This window comes from Zootoca vivipara, chromosome 15 (genome assembly GCF_965207765.1).
Source record: "Zootoca vivipara chromosome 15, rZooViv2.hap1.1, whole genome shotgun sequence".
NCBI lineage: Eukaryota > Metazoa > Chordata > Lepidosauria > Squamata > Lacertidae > Zootoca > Zootoca vivipara.
The window spans coordinates 16542589-16559400 of record NC_142598.1 but is presented as its reverse complement, the minus strand read 5'-3'; the positions used below and the strand labels follow the sequence as shown (position 1 = coordinate 16559400).

The window sequence follows — 16812 nt, the reverse complement described above, 5'->3', positions numbered from 1 at the left end:
TGGCTGAGAACTTAAAAGAGCTGCCAACTTTGAGAACAGAGCATTCTGGGCCCGATCAGCCTTTGGTTCGGATTCAGTACAAGGAGCTATCATCAAATGCTCAGGATAATGTCTGAGACAAAGGATCAGCTAGACATAAAATGGAGGCAGAGAGATAACGGGAGCAACCAAATTCTTATCTTTCATGATTCATGGCTATGGCGTTATTCCCCATCCCTATAAAGCTCTAATATGCAAAATTCAAAAAGATTTGAGCTTAGCATTTAATCCGTAATGCGTGTTCTGGGCATGTGTGTGTGTGTGTGTTTGCACTGTGCATGTGAAATCCTTGGTAAAACAGTGACGTTCTGAGCTGTTTCCAGAGGAAGAACTGTGAGGCAAGAGAGTCAGTGTTGGTCAGCAGGTAAAGGTAAAGGTAAATGTACCCCTGACCGTTAGGTCCAGTCGCGGACAACTCTGGGGTTGCGGTGCTCATCTCGCTTTATTGGCCGAGGGAGCTGGCGTACAGCTTCCGGGTCATGTGGCCAGCATGACTAAGCTGCTTCTGGAGAACCAGAGCAGCGCACGGAAACACTGTTTACCTTCCCACCGGAGTGGTGCCTATTTATCTATTTGCACTTTGACGTGCTTCCGAACTGCTAGGTTGGCAGGAGCAGGGACCGAGCAACGTGAGCTCACCCCGTCGCGGGGATTCGAACCGCCGACCTTCTGATCGGCAAGCCCTAGGCTCTGTGGTTTAACCCACAGCGCCACAGCAGATGGGTAATGGCTTTTCCCACCTGCCTTGTCCCATCCTCCAGCCCTAGCAGCCTTCAGAAGGGAGCTGTTTCCAGAGGAAGAACTGTTGAGGGGAGAAGGAGACACTGTTTGCCAGCAGGGGGTGGTTGGTTTCACCAAGGCTGCCAAACCTTCAGCCCAAGGACCCTTCAGAAGGCAGTTGCTGCCACAGGCATTGTGTGTATGTGTATTTCAATGAGCTGAATAGAGTGAAAGATAGGTCAGGCTAAGAGATTGCAACTAGCCCAAGGTCAGCAAGTGAGCTTAATGGCTGAGAGGGGATTTGAACTCTGGTCTCCCAGGTCCTAGTCCCACACCTTAACCATTACGCCACACTGGCTCTCTGGTTGCAAATGTGCCACCAGCAAGCATTTTTCTGGTTGTTAGGTAATATTTAATCTCACAGTGGATGTGCTTATGTTGATAAGAGTTGAAAAGAATATAGCAAGGGAAACGATATACGACCGACTGGAAGCTGATTTTAAGACACGGTGAGCATATTGTTATGTTTATATTTTACATATCGGTTTGGGGATTTGTTTTGATTTATTGTTATGTGTATAGCTTAATTTGTTTAATTTGCCCAATGGATTTGAGAGGAATAGATTTAATTTATGTATTATTTAACGTTGGGTGGCTTAAATTTGAATTTATGTTATTTATGTTATCATTTTTGTATTCCCCTTTTTTGTTGTTGTTGTTGTTTGTATTCTTTTTAAAGGGAACAATGAAGATAAATTTTTAAAATTAAAAAAAAAAAGAGTTGAAAAGAACACGTTGCCAGGGTCTTGGTTGGAATGCTTGCCTCGTGTTCCTTAAAAAAATAAAAAATACTGCTTTTACTGAGGTCTAGACATTCATGCTGGGGGGGAAATAATAATATCGCCAGAGTAAGCTCCGTACGTTCCAACATTTCATAGATGAAAACAGGGACGTTGTTGTATACTCTCAGTTTTCATACCAAGAATTTGCACTTCCCATAGGACCCCTTGCTGAAAGCTGTTCTCCACCTGCTGCACAAAGCATTCATTCAAGATGTAATTTGCTTTTCTATATTGGCTTCCCTGTGTTAGTAAACTGACCACAACAGATTCCCTCTTTCATCTCATGACGCAGGAGGTCTTGCTATTCTTTGAATGTCACTGATTAGAGGCGGTTAATGTGAGCAGAACAGAAGGGAGACTCTTGTACCTATGAACACGATGTTTTAAAAAGCACCCTCAACAGGCAAAGGAAGGATGATGGTTTAGCAGGAATGAATGCCTTCTCCCTTATACCCAGCAGGTGATGCTCTACAACCGTTTCTGTGGCACTTGGATACCCAGCAAAATCTGTTTGTGGCTCAATTACATTCTTGGAGTGTGGTGATCACAGGATAATGATAATAATAAATTTGGTACTCCTGGGATTACATTTTAGGTATGAAAACACACACCAACACACACTCAGCACAATCCAGTCAAAGCTAAACTACATTGTTATACCCTCCAACATGGCGCTGTGGGTTAAACCACTGAGCCTAGGGCTTGCCGATCAGAAGGTCGGCGGTTTGAATCCCCGCGACGGGGTGAGCTCCCATTGCTCGGTCCCAGCTCCTGCCAACCTAGCAGTTTGAAAGCACGTCAAAGTGCAAGTAAATAAATAGGTACCGCTCCAAGCGGGAAGGTAAACGGCGTTTCCGTGCGCTGCTCTGGTTCGCCAGAAGCGGCTTTGTCATGCTGGCCACATGACCTGGAAGCTGTATGCCGGCTCCCTTGGCCTATAGAGCGAGATGAGCGCCGCAACCCCAGAGTCGGTCACGACTGGACCTTTACCTTTACCTTTAGCTAATAAATAATAATCATAATAATATATTTATACTCCACCCATCTGACTGGGTTGCCCCATCCGGGTTCCAATACATATAACAAACAAAATAAATAATCAAATATTTAAAAACTTCCCTGTCTCTTCAGATGTCTTCTAAAGGTTGTATAGTTACTTATCTCCTTGGCTTGGGGGTCACATAACGCCATACCCTCTGATGAAAATAGAGGTGTCCTATCATACCCTCCAACATTTCTCTGATGAAAATAGGCATATCTTAAGGAAAAGTGGGACATTCTGAGATCAAATAAGAAGCTAGGATGGCTTCTGTAAATCTGGGACTATCCCTGAAAAAGAGGGACACTCGGAGGGTCTCACTGTGCTAACACTTTCATGAAAGCAGATGGACATTAAAAAAATGGAAATGGAGGCAGATGGATTCACAACACCTGTTTCAGGGGCTAGAGAGTCTAGCTGCAGATGCTCTTGGATGAAACTGACCAAGCTGGCCCATTTTAGTCTGATTTTGGGACAGAATTGGCATTTGTTGCCCTGAATGGATGGTCTTCTTCAGGAGAGTGTCATGGGAAATGCAACCCTGTTGCTGTTGCTTGATCTCTCAGCAGCCTTCAACCCTCTTGACCCTCTGCACGATTCCTGTGCCATCCCCAAATCTTCTCCAGAGCATTGGGGGAACCCCCAGAACAGATTTAGCGGGTGGAGAATGCTTTGCTGTGCACAGAAAGAGAAATGTTTTGCTTAGTGCTACATTGAATAAAAATCCAGGGGGATGAAGCTGGTTTTTTTAAAGATAGCCTTAGAAGGGGGAAAAGCTCACTTACACAACGCAGCCACAGCGCAATTGCTGAATCCCAGTTTATACTTTGGTCCTCTTCATTTTCTCCTCATGAGCTGCTTTGTGCTCTGCTTCGACTCCTCTGCAGTCATTTTCTCGCCGCACTGCCAACAAACCTCCCCTCCCTTTGCCACCCATGTTTCTGACCCCATCTCCTGAACTCCCACTGCTGCCTTCGGAAGGTTGCCATGACAACATCCTGGGGGCTATAATTCGGCTGTGATAAATATGAGAAGCTGCCCTGTTATTTTCAAATGGGGGTGGGGGTGGGGGGGAAGAGAACCAATTTTAGGTGGAAAAATTCTATTCCTTCTCAAACACCCTGTAAAGCAGGCAACAGGTGAGTGGCCAAAATTCTGAGAAACCTTTGGCTAGCAGCTTGAGGACACACAGAGCAGTAGGATTTTTCCGTCTCTTAACCAAAATATACACTTCCTAGTTTCATGGGCTTTTAATTCAATTTTAAGATACTACTCTAGGCATGATGATTGAGCTCTGACTTGTGCTAGAGAGGATGACCCCTGGCTTTGATCTCTCCAAGGGGAGAGGAGTCCCTTGCTTCATTGTCCTAGCATGCGTCCATGCAACCAGAAAAACGTTTTTCCTGGCAATAAACTACTTTAGTTTCTCTCCGAACCACCATCTTAAGGATGTCAGGATTGTAAACAGCCCTTTAGCAGCAATATCTTTGCACCACCATTTCTGTTTAACATCCAGCCCAAGAGCTCCGCGAAACTCAAGAACTAGCACACTGCATTGTGACTTTCAGTGGAGCCTAATAGTTTGTGATGGATTGATTTAAATTATAAATTATAAACCCACCTTTTTCCTCAGAGGAGCTCAATGCGGTTCTCCACCTCCTCATTGAATGCTCACAACAACCCTGCGAGGTAGGTTAGGGCTGAAAGGCAGTGAATGGCCCAAGGTCACCCAATAGGCTTCATGGCAACTTTTATGATTTGACCACGCCATCACACCGTAGAGCATTTATGTCTGCCCGCTTAAACGCCTTTCTGTCTTCTGTGCTATCCGGAAGGCTTAGGGCACCCCTTTTGTTGGATGAAAGATTGGTTCCTACTTGATAATACTGATGTATCAGATTTGGAAGGTTATGATAATGCATTTGTGTTGCTGTGGTTCTGCTCCTCCTTGAATTGTCATTTCCAGGGGGCAGTAGACTACTCCCCCTCTTCCCGTAGTTTAACACTATATGGTCCCACGAGGGTCTACCTTGCCTCCTATACAGTCTAGGACAGGCATCCCCAAGCTGCAGCCCTCCAGATGTTTTGGCCTACAACTCCCATGATCCCTAGCTAACAGGACCAGTGGTCAGGGATGATGGGAATTGTAGTCCAAAACATCTGGAGGGCCAAAGTTGGGGGATGCCTGGTCTAGGACTACCCTTATGTAACTGCAGATTTCCCACTTTTCCTTAGGACGTCCCTATTTTCATTGGAGAAATGAAATTGGGAGGGTATGGAGTTATCCAACCCACAAGGCAGCCCTGAATAGGAAATGTTTAATTTAAATGTTTAATTATGTTTTTATATATGTTGGAAGCTGCCAATAGTGGCTCGGACAACCCAGTCTGATGGGCGGGGTATAAATAGCAAAATTATTATTATGGAATAGGACATCCCTATTTCCATCGGGAAAATGTTGGGAGGGCATGTCCATTTCTTTCTTTTTTTGTCCAAGCGAGGCCACGAAGTGTTGAGCTGACTGGATGAGGACCACTAAGCGGAAGCTGTATCTCAACAAGATGGAGGTATTGCCATGAGGTGGGCCTGAGTGCAATGGCGTCCAACCTGTTCTAGATGCCAATGCACTTCCTCTGAGAGATCAGAGTTCATCGTTTGGGAGCACCGATCAGCCTCTAGAACCAAAGCCAGATTGAACTGTCCTGAGGCATGAAGCACATTCACCAGGTACACAAAAAATGGAGAATTTCTTAGGTACACATGAAAAGCCCATGAATCAGTGCTCCTCTGTTGGGTGGGCAAAAGACAAAAGTTACATGAGAAAGAATGAGCATACAGGACCAGCAACTGGTTTGATCATTTAGGCCAGCGGTTGCCAACCTTTTTGGACTGGTTAGTTGCAATGGAGTGGGCATGGCAAAACGGCTACCATGGGGAACATGGAGTAAAACAAAATCAGAGCGACAAGCACCTTATGCTTACCATGAATAGTTCCCTCTGCTCTGCTAGTCCCGATTATGGAGATCAGGAGTGGTTAGAGAGCTGGACTAGGACCCATGATTCAAATCCCCACTCGGTGAATATGGATCATTCAGAGTCTCTCAGCTCAACAGGGTTGTTGTGAGGACAAAAATGGAGAACCATGTATGACACCATGAACTCCTTGGACAAAAGGTGGGGTATAAACGTAACAATGAATACTGATGATGCTGTCTACTAACAGGGAGCATTCCTCAGTATACTAGGAAAAACACTACAGTGGTGCCTCACTAGACAAATTTAATTCGTTCCACGGGTCTTTTCTTATAACGAAAAATTCGTCTAGCGAATCCCATAGGAATGCATTGAATTTTTTTTTGCCCATAGGAACACATTAATTGAATTTCAATGCATTCCTATGGGAAACCGCGATTCGCTAGATGAATTTTTCGTAAAGCGAATTCGTCTAGCGAGGCAACCTCCGCTAGAAAAAACCTTTCGTTAAGCGGAAATTTCGTTAAGCAGGGCATTCGTTAAGCGAAGCACCACTGTACTCTCATTTCAGAGAAATTGCTTAGAACAGGGCTTCCCAAACTTGGGTTTCTAGCTGTTTTTGGACAATTCCCACCCTCTCTGACCACTGGTCCTGCTAGCTAGGGATGATGGCGGTTGTATTCCAGAAACAGCTGGAGACTCAAGTCTGGGAAACTCTGGCTTAGAAGATACCTGAATGTTTTGCCCCACAATTTTCTAGCTAGGAGGGCAAGATAATTACTTTTTTAAAAAAGACAAGAAAGGCCAGAGTCTGGGGCACTGGTGGAAGCCTTCATGGGAGCTAGGCTGGCAAATCCTGATTTGGGCACAAGCAAGCACATTTCTATTTTCACAGACTTTTAACAACTTCTAATGCTACTATTTTTAATTTAGGCAGTTTTGATTTTACTGTCCAATTGGCTGATTATAATAGTATAGTAATATTATAATAGGTGGCGCTGTGAGTTAATAACCACAGAGTCTAGGGCTTGCTGATCAGAAGGTCAGCGGTTCGAATCCCTGCAACGGGGTGAGCTCCCGTTGCTTGGTCCCAGCTCCTGCCCACCTAGCAGTTCGAAAGCATGTCAAGTGCAAGTAGATAAATAGGGACCGCTCCGGCGGGAAGGTAAACTGTGTTTCCGTGCGCTGCTCTGGTTCGCCAGAAGCAGCTTTGTCATGCTGGCCACATGACCCGGAAGCTGTCTGCGGACAAACACCGGCTCCCTTGGCCTATAGAGCGAGATGAGCGCCACAACCCCAGAGTCGGACATGACTGGACCTGATGGTCAGGGGCCCCTTTACCTTTTTATGCTAGTTTTATTGTACTTACTGGTTTCCTTCCTACCTTTTGCTTAAAGCTCCCAGGGGAACATACAAATTTAGGTTGAAAATGAGTGGGATGCACATAAATACATATACAGTATACACCTGCTGACAGTAACAACAAATGATACAGCCATCTCCTCTACCTTCTTTGGCATTTAAAAGCAGTATGGGGGAAAATAATGAAAGCAGTATGAAGACAAACAAAGTGTTTGGAAATATGTGTGAACATTCTAATGTTTAGAAACAAAGAGGGGCATGAACAACAAAATTTCTGAAGCTTTTTTTTTAAAAACACGTTCAGTTTAGAGGATGGTTTGATTACAGCACCCCTTCCAGCCATGTCAACAGCTAAAAATTCGACCACACACAAATTTGGTTTCATGAAGGTTAAGAGGGCTTTCGGAGTTTATTCTTTTTTAAAAAAGTAATGAAATTAAATACAAAAAGATCTAATGCAATATTAAAAGTTTGAAATTTAAAATACCCCTCTCCCTCTGGGAAATGCAACTCGAAAGGTCTTTTGAGAGAAGTGAAAATTACACTGAACTGATGCTGCGTTTTTAACGAGGTACGAGCAAAAACAGGAAATGGTTGCCTTAATATTCAGTGACCCGAATTCCACTGGTACTCTTTCTTTACTGAAGACGGGAAAAGCATGAACACTGGCCCAGCATTGGGAACATTTGGCATTTCTTGACTTGATGTGTTTTCATTGGCTACTTTAGACACTGCATCTGCGGAGAAGCGCTTTTCTATTCACCATAAGCAACGCTGTGTTCTCGGCTCTCACTACCCACTTCTCTCAGATCTCTTCCCTCTCTGGTGCAGCTCAGGAGGTGGGGATGCTGACCGAAACAGCAACCAAATCAAAGTTAGGGGAGTGCAGAAAAGGGGTGCCAGCCTGGGAAGATGCCCACATACGCAAGGTGCTTTATGATTGCCAAATAGACTGCGGTGCTCTTACCCCAACTCACGTCCTGTTAAATTTCCAGGACCAACAGGTAGGTTCAATCCTTGCAACCCCCCCCCCCCCGCCCAGGCTTGAATATCTGGAACCATGTGTGGCTCTCAGCGCTGTCCAATTCTTTATCTCAATGGCCCACATTAGATTAAGGACACAGGCTGTTTCCACGCTTGGAAAACAGGATTCTCAACGTACACCCCATAGTCACCTCCTCACGGAGGAGCAAGGAGACTGAGATAGCTGCTTCATCCTGGTGAATGAGTCGAAAGGTCAGTTTAAACAAGCCCCGGAAGTCGGAGCATGAAAGAGTTTGCGTTCTCACGTACAAAATGAATTGGTGTCCATCTCCAAGGCACATTATCTGACTCCTTAAGTGCTGAAAGCAGTGCAGAGATATTTTTCTCAAAGGCCTGAAATCAGCATACAAGAGTGTACCACTTTTGCCCATGGTACATACATTCATAGGCTGCCCCTCTGTGGTCAAACAGGTTTTGCCAATTACAAACCTTCTGAGCATAATTGGGGAGGGGGGGGGGAGACGTGAATATAGGTGCCATTGGGCACAGACAGTGTTCTCATATGCTTCAGTTATGGTCTGTACACAGCCTTAGACTCTGCTGTGTTGGGGAAATGCCAACACTGCCTCATTTGTGGCTCATGAAAGCGTTCATCTGCCCCAATGTTTCTGGTAGGAACTGGAATTACTCTTATGCTGAAACACTGCATGGGTATTCACATACAACAACTTTAGTTACTAACTCAAGGTTATGGCTGGCATGTGGAAGCTGGTACACGGAAATAAAAGAGGACACACCATTCCTGCAGCTCCAACAATGGTTAGCAACCATGATCAACCAAGACATATATTATCAGGCCCAGGTAATTCACACTCCAATGAGAAGGAAGTGTAGGATTCAGCCAGACATGTGCATGTTCGTGTACACACACACACACACAATACGCGCATGGCACTTTTGTTAGGATATTTGCAACCATGTCTGACGACAGAAACAACACACACACACACACACACTCAAATTCATCACAGTCCCTGGAGCCGAACCTCAGTTTTGAAATGTCAATGTGCCTTTTAGTTTCAGCGGGGCTTCGTGTGGCCCATTGGAGGTGGGTGGGGAGGGGAACGTGTTTTTCAGTCCTGGTCCATCCCAAGAGTTATCAGGTCACTTATGGATTTGTGTTCAAACAGCAGCTGCTTTCTGCACTCAGGGAAGCAAGAGCAGTTTGCATAGAAGGTGGCTTGCAATGTTCCTGCTTGGCCGGATCTCTCATGGATGAGAGGAGAACATGCAATCCCCATACTCTTGGCCTTGGGCATGCAGCTACTGCCAACGATTCCCAGTTCACATAGAAAAGCATCTGAACCAATTTCTATTTTATGCACCAGTATTATTTTTATATAAAAAAAGCAGAATCCTTACAACCCCCCTCCTCCAAAATCTCCCCCTTGCGGTATTCACATGCCCGTAAGGGATCTTTCCATTGTTGTTGCTCAAATTCCAATCAGCTCCCTCCCTGCTTCCTTCCCTTCCTCTGTGATTCAAGTGATAACTAGGAAAATTGAAATGATGGCATAGGAAACCACAAGATTAGAGAGAGAGATTGGGGAGGGGGCAGAAGAAGAGAAAACGGGGGAAATAACTTGGAAGATGGCGATAGCAGAAGAGAAAATGGGGGGAAATAACTTGGAAGATGGTGAGAGCAAGAAAGGGCATAAATCAAGGATTGAAAAGTAAAAGTGTGCAAGGATAATGCGTTTTATAAACACAGATAAAAACAATTACAGCAAGGACAGAGCAGGCCAAATGGGGCTGGGGTGTGAATAGATATATCTATCTATCTATCTGTATATATATATTTATATAGATATATAGATATATTTAAATTCAATGGGAGTTTGAGTCTATGCTTGGGGTTTCCCCCTTTTTTTCATTGGTCTCTCTCTCTGTGTGAGCAGCTGTTTCCATAGTCTTCCCCTCTTCTCCACTGTCCACCCTCTGCAAGATTCAGTCGCTGCCTTGCTGTCTGTGTGCTGCCACTGCAGCCACCTCCTTCCGGGTTTTTTCTTGGCGATTGAGAGAGCAAAGGAAGCATTTGGACGATGTGCAGCAAGGAGCAGCTCAGCAGTTCCTTTTCCCCTTGGCCCCTCAGAAAGGACTCCCTTTTGGGGGTGCAGCCTGTGATCCTGGGGGGAAGAAGTCAGAAGGATGGCCTCCCTAGCCCCCAACCTCCCCTCCTCTCTGAGGGAAGGGACCGGGCTTCATTTTGGCACTGTCACCACCAGCTGCTTATTTTGTTTTGGTTCAGACTTTCATCTTATTATCTGCAGCAGGCTTCTTGTTGCAACGGGTGCCGAACCTCCCCCCCCCCCTCATTACTTCTGCATCTGGTTGGGAAGAAAGGTTTGTAACCTCAATGCCAGCCACCTACAGTGTGTGATTCAGCCGGTACAGGTCAAACCCTCTGCAACACCCCTTTTGCCTACACGTCTGCAAGGTGGGCACATTTGGTACCTAGAACTGGAGCAGCCATTTTCCCTCCCCCTCGAAAGGAGGGGAGACGAAAAGAGCAAGTGCTCTCCGCTCCCCACCCAAGGGAAAGCTTCCAGAGGCTCCCTTGCCCTCGCTCATCCGCCATCGGCCAGCCGCTGCTGCAGCCCCTTCCATCAAACAGCTTCACCTCACTTAGGCAACCAAAGGGCGTTCTCCTTTCGTCTCATAAAGTGACAGAAACGGGGGCTTTCCCTGGACGAACCAAAGATGCTTCCTGAAACAGAGGACTGCCTCTCACAAGTAACCGGCTCGTTCCCCTACGTCTAGGACGTGCTGTTGTTGCACCTTGAAGCACAGATGGTTGAGCCAAGGGGCAGCCGCTACGGGGACACAGCCCCCATTTCCCATTCCCCCCGCCCACCCAAAGGGAAGCTGTAGAAGAAGAGGCCAGAGGCTGCTTGCTGCACGAGGAGAGGCCGCCACACCAGAAATGCCCTCGGGCACAGATTACGAGCAAGGAGTTTTTCCCCCGTTCCCCTCTAGCAAGGTCTCTAGGAACTGGAAAGATGCTCCACCTGGATGGCGCTGGTGCTAACCGTGAGACAGATGTCTTTGTGATGTTCTGAAGTCTTGTAAGGGGAAAGGTCAAAGGAACATTGGGGCGGCGGGTTGGGAGGGTTGTCTCCAGACGGGCCCCCGGCTGCCCCGCCGCCTTGTGACTGGAAGTGCTGCTGCTGTTGCTGTTGCTGCTGCGATGCCTGAGCTTGAGCTTGAGCTTGAGCTTGAGCCTGAGCCTGAGCTTGGACCTGGGCTTGAACTTGGGCCTGGACCTGGGCTTGAACCTGGGCCTGAACTTGGGCTTGGACCTGGGCCTGCACCTGGGCTTGGACCACAGCCACCTGCTGCTGGGCATCAGGGATATTGTGTTTCCGCATATGCTTCATCAGGTATGTCTCCTGTAACAGAAGAGAGATGGAAAATAAAACCAGACACAGACAGACAGACAGACAGACAGGACAACTATCTCCTTCATGCTAACAGAGAAGCCATGGGGAATCTCTTTCCAAAGTACTGCCAAGACCCAACACAGGATGGTACTTACTGAGGTGTAAGCCCGATTGCACATGGAGCAGTTGTAGATCTTGGCATGCTTCACCGTGTGGGTGGCCAGGTGGACCTCGAGAGAGGTGCCATCCGTGTACGCACGGTGGCAGTTGTGGCACTTGAATGGTTTGTCTTTGTTGTGCTGCCTTCTGTGGGACTGCAGAGCATGAGAGGAGACAGAAGGGGTGCGGATTAAAGTTAGACTTCAGCCCCACTACTGATGCAGTCAGAAGCGAGGGTGGAGCCCAATAACAACCGTCTGGAAGGAATCTGTCAGTGGAACAAGAAGAGGAGGCCATTTTTGATCATCCCCCCCTCCCTGTGCAATCCCAAAATCTGGTCTGGAGGGTTAGGGGGAATCTTCTGGAGCAGGTTCAGGGGTGATGCCACAGGGGTAATCACAGAACATGGACATTCTGCTATTGGATTATTTAAGGGTCCCCAGACATCAGTGTAGCCAAGATTTTTGTGGGGGGGGGGCAGGACTTGGAGGGGGGGCAAAACCAACATGACTGGTCAGTTAGCTAAGTGTTTTTATTATTTCACTTGATCTGGGGGAGGGGGGCAGCTGCCCCTCTGCCCCCTCTTGGCTACGCCCATGTCCCCAGATGCAAACGTTGGTGCTTACTGTGACAAGTTCCTTCTCTGGAGGGAGGAAAATGATCCTTCATATGGGATGTAGGACTACAACTCCCACCATCCCCTAACTCCTGGTCCTAGCAGCAAGGAATGATGGGTATTGTAGTCCAACAACAACTGAGGACCCAAGGTTGAGAAAGGGCAAGTTAGCCGGTAGTCACCCCAGAATTCTAAGCTCAAGAACAAGCACTCCAAGTCTTGATTCCATAGAGGTCCTTCAAATCTCTACACATCTGAGACTTCAAGCTTGCTCTTGACCTGACATACTGAACCTGTAACATACTCTATAGCCAGAGATTTATGCTTGCTTTGGACAGCCATACAAATGCTAACTGTCCTCTCAGTTAATTGCCTTTGCACTTAAGGAACCCAAAGTGATATGAAACCAACACAGCTTTCATTTATACTATTTGCTTCATTTATATTCCACCCTTCTCCAAGGTCAAGGCTGCAAACATGGTACCCCCAACCCACCCACCATTGCTTTTATTAATCAAGCCCTTGAAGCTCAGGGCTGTGAGATGGAAGAAGTGAGAATAAGTGACTGGACAAAGATCATAAGTGATCTTGGCAGGCTGAGCGAGGACTTGAGCCCAGGTCTTCATGGTCCTAGTCTGCAACTCTAACCACTACACCACACTGGCTCTCTCTATACACATATGCACACACGGCAGAAGCTGTATTGATAAAACCTAGCTTCTTATTGTGGTGCCATGTTCAAAGACCCATTCACCCATTCCCTACCATCTCTATTCCATTTCTCAGAGGCCAAGGTTAAGTAATAGTGGCTTCAGAGTGTTGCTGACCCTCATCTCCTTACTTTGCCCCACACTTCCACTTAGGAGAGATCAGCTGTCGCTTGGCAGACTTTGAACAATACCTAAAGCTGTGCGAGTTGACTTGTCCTTCCTCCTCTTCTCCCTGCTGCCATCATGGGCAAGCGGTGCAGAATCTGTTCCATAAAAGGTGTGGGGCATTGCAAGGGGGTAAAGTGGACCTAAATGCACCAGACGGGAAAGAGAGGAGAGCCATCTCCTTTTCTTCTTGATGCTAGCATTGGCAAAGATGGGATTAGTTATATATGGTATTTCATTAAGAGGCTGCTAACTGAACCACCAGCCCTCGTTTAAAATATTCTGAAAACGACTTTGAGAAATATTTAACTTATCTGGTTAAATATGCAATAACCAAGAAAGTGGACAGTGTGTTGGGATTTAGCATCCAATTTTGTTTCCTGGGCTCCAGGCCTTTCCCCTATGAAGATGGGTTAATTAAACCTTGCTTAAATTGCTGTGTCCAGAGTTCAAACCTGGGCACTTCACGAGGTTCTCCATCTACCCATCTCTTTCCCCATCCCTCCCAATGTTCCTTCTCCCTTATCCCATCCTTCTTTGTTTCTCTGCTCCAAACTCATACCACATTTCAGGTTTGTTCAGCATAAAAAGGATGCAAGCACACCCTAAGCTATCCTTTCCAAAATCTTCAAGCAAAGCCTTTAATTTTTAGAATTTGTATTCTGCAATGCATGCTCCCCCCGTCCCCCCAAGCCATTAAAATTCATATGTAGTCATGTTAACAAGCAGATTCCACACACACACACACACACGGTTCACAGGAAGCAATGGCAGCTGTTCTGAATTCAGCATTAAGATTTGTCACTATTCATACCGATAGGAACATCTTATTTTTTATAGATCAAGCTATCTACCTACTGTGACAGGCAACAACCACTGACCTTCCCACGATTACTTAAGCAACCAAATCAGACTGCACCACAGTAATTGAAAAAAGCCACACATGAACATCCTCGCCTTTTCCTTTAACAGATACTCAGACTTCCAGCTCTCTCTCTCTCTCTCTCTCACACACACACACATATTTCTTCAGGCTGCTTATTTCGATTCAGAATTGCAAGCCTGTAGTAGGATAAGACTGGTCTGTTCCATTTATTGCACAATGTCTAGTGAACAGTTCATTAATTTTATGCAATATTGGTACTAAAACTACCAATATTGGGACCAGAGAATCATAGAATTGTAGTCGGAAGGGACCCCGAGGATCCTCTAGTCCAGGGGTCAGCAAACTTTTTCAGCAGGGGGCCGGTCCACTGTCCCTCAGACCTTGTGGGGGGCCGGACTATATTCTGGGGAAGAATATGAACGAATTCCTATGCCCCACAAATAACCTAGAGATGCATTTTAAATAAAAGGACACATTCTACTCATGTAAAAACACCAGGCAGGCCTCACAAATAACCCAGAGATGTATTTTAAATAAAAACACACATTCTACTCATGTAAAAACATGCTGATTTCTGGACTGTCCGCGGGCCGGATTTAGAAGGCGATTGGGCCGCATCCCCCGCATTTGGGGACCCCTGCTCTAGTCCAATCCCCTGCAAGGCATCTATCCCATCTGGGGATTGAACCAGCAACCTTGGCATTATCAGCACCACGCTCTAAGCAACTGAGCTATCCATAAAAGCAGACTAAACTGGTTGAACTTAGGCCCCACTGAGATCAATGGGAGCTGTCTTATCCCCAGCCCACCCTCCAAAAATAACTCTAGGGATTTCAATATTTTCACAATTCTTTTAAATTCTGATGAACGCCCCCCCCCCACAGTAAACAACTTCCTGCTCATTCTAGGCCAGGCATAGGCAACCTTGGCTCTGCAGATGTTTTGGAACTACAACTCCCATGATCCCTAGCTAACAGGGCCAGTGGTCAGGGATCATGGGAGTTGTAGTTCCAAAACATCTGCAGAGCCAAAGTTGCCTATGCCTGTTCTAGGCTCTCAACACAACCCTGGTCACACCCACAGATCCTGCACTTGAGGAATGAACAGATATAGAGATGCCTCCTTTTCTAACATTAACACTCTCCAGCCACAACTCCTTTCTGCTCTGGTTTGGAGAAACAAAGGACCATATAGTGTCCTACTTCAAAAGGGAATATGAAGCAATTTCACTACCTTACCTGCAGGTTGGAGAGCTGCGTGAAAGCCTTTTCGCACCCAGGGTGAGCACATTTGTAGGGCCGGTCTCCAGTATGAATCCTGCCGCAGAAAGGAAAAGCGCAAAGGGAAGATGAGCAGAAGAAACACAGAAAGAGAAACCTGCTCCCAGACGCTCCGATCAAGCCCTACAGTTGAGCTAAGCAAGAGGTGAACTCCCCTCCACCAGGCTTATTCGTTCAATTCTCTAGTGTGAACCCCATGTCGCAAACCCTTACTCCTTCGACTTGAGCTAGCTAAGGGCAAGGGGGAAGCATGCAAGATCGTGCAAGAACAAAAGAAGAGGGACAAGCAGCTCCTGGACAAAAGGCAAGCTCACCGGTACCACAGTCACCCGCAGCTGTGCCAAGGCAAGGGACTGGAGAGCAAGATCTCTGCTCAAGCGGAGTCTGTGGGCAATTTCCTTCTGCCCTCCACAGTGCCCAAGGACAGGCCCACAGATCCATTCATTAGCCTTACAAAAGAACCAACACCGTCCCCAAGGCCAGGCCAGAATTGCTAAAGGAAGTGGCTCCGCTTTCTATCCAATGGAAGCTTCCCCACACCCTTGCGCTCCAATTCTTGCCATCCCTCCCCCTTCCCATAGGTTGGGACCCCTAATGACCCGTGTCTGCCCCCCACTCTCTCTCTCTGTGACCCCCTGGGGGAAATGTGGGGGGGGGAGAGACTTCCCCAGGGTAGGCCCCTGCCCACCCCTGCCCTGGCAAGGTCAGTTGTCTTTTCTGCAGCCCTCACTCCATCCTCTCTGGTGGGCCGCTCCCTTGCGATTGACGGGGCCGTTCCACCTCCCCCCCGCGCCCCCCCCCACTCTGCATGCTTGGCGTGCGTGCTCCAAAAAGGTGCATGCTGACGGCACGGGGGGCCAGGCTGGGCCCCCAGCCTCCTTGGCCCTTACCGTGTGTGCTGCTGTAGGTGGGAGAGCTGGCGGAACGCCTTCTGGCAGTAACGGCACGTGTAGGGTTTGACCCCCGAGTGGATGCGGAGGTGCTGGGCCAGGTAGGACGTGTTGGCGAAGCTCTTGGAGCAGTGAGGGCACTTGTGCGGCTTGACAATCGCCGTGTGGAGCTTGGAGTGGATCCTGCCGAAGAGGAGGAGGAGGAGGAGCAGGGGCAGCAGTTGGGATATGACCGCCAGCTGGCTAGCAAGGGCATGAGGGACGGCACCATGCTGCCTGGCGACAGGGGAGGAAAACCAAGGAGCGCTCTTGCCCCGAGCTCCAGCAAAGAAAGAACGAAAGGCTGAGAGCGCTAGCTGCACCAGGAGGTCAGAGAGAGGAGAACCGGGCTGGCAGAAGTGGGCGCTTGGGAAGCCCCGGGGGCTGGGGTGGGCTTGGGGGGGGGGTAGGGACGGCTGCTCAGGAAGTGCCGTTTGGGGAGGCTGCCAGTCCTGACCTACAGCTTTCAGTCTCCCACGGATCACAGAGGAATGCCTGTCTTTGACAGCTAAACAGCCCCCCTCAACTCGCCCCGGGCGGCTCTTTAGAAGAGGGCTAGAGAGCACACACTGAGGAGTACTTTTGCTCAGTGCACTAATGGGGGAACCACTGGCAGTCAATGTCAACGCTGCCCTGAGCAGTCTCCCCCCCCCATGCGAAGATGCCGG

At 47.6% G+C, this 16812-nt stretch overlaps 1 protein-coding gene across 8 annotated transcripts in view; it reads right to left on the bottom strand.

Moving 5' to 3' along the window:
- Window positions 1-7349: 7349 nt before the first annotated feature.
- Window positions 7350-16812, bottom strand: part of ZNF384 (zinc finger protein 384) — a 30670-nt gene continuing 21207 nt past the window's right edge. For 6 of the 8 annotated variants that reach the window (XM_035140918.3, XM_035140916.3, XM_060269167.2 and 3 more), the window contains 4 exons: window positions 16106-16288; window positions 15174-15252; window positions 11555-11713; window positions 7350-11408 (listed from right to left, as the gene is read on the bottom strand). In XM_035140918.3, coding sequence (XP_034996809.2) covers window positions 11004-11408; window positions 11555-11713; window positions 15174-15252; window positions 16106-16288 — 826 coding nt within the window. In that variant the 3' untranslated portion in view covers window positions 7350-11003. The remainder of the gene's footprint in view (window positions 11409-11554; window positions 11714-15173; window positions 15253-16105; window positions 16289-16812) is intronic. The other 2 variants (XM_060269168.2, XM_060269172.2) reach the window with 1 other exon arrangement.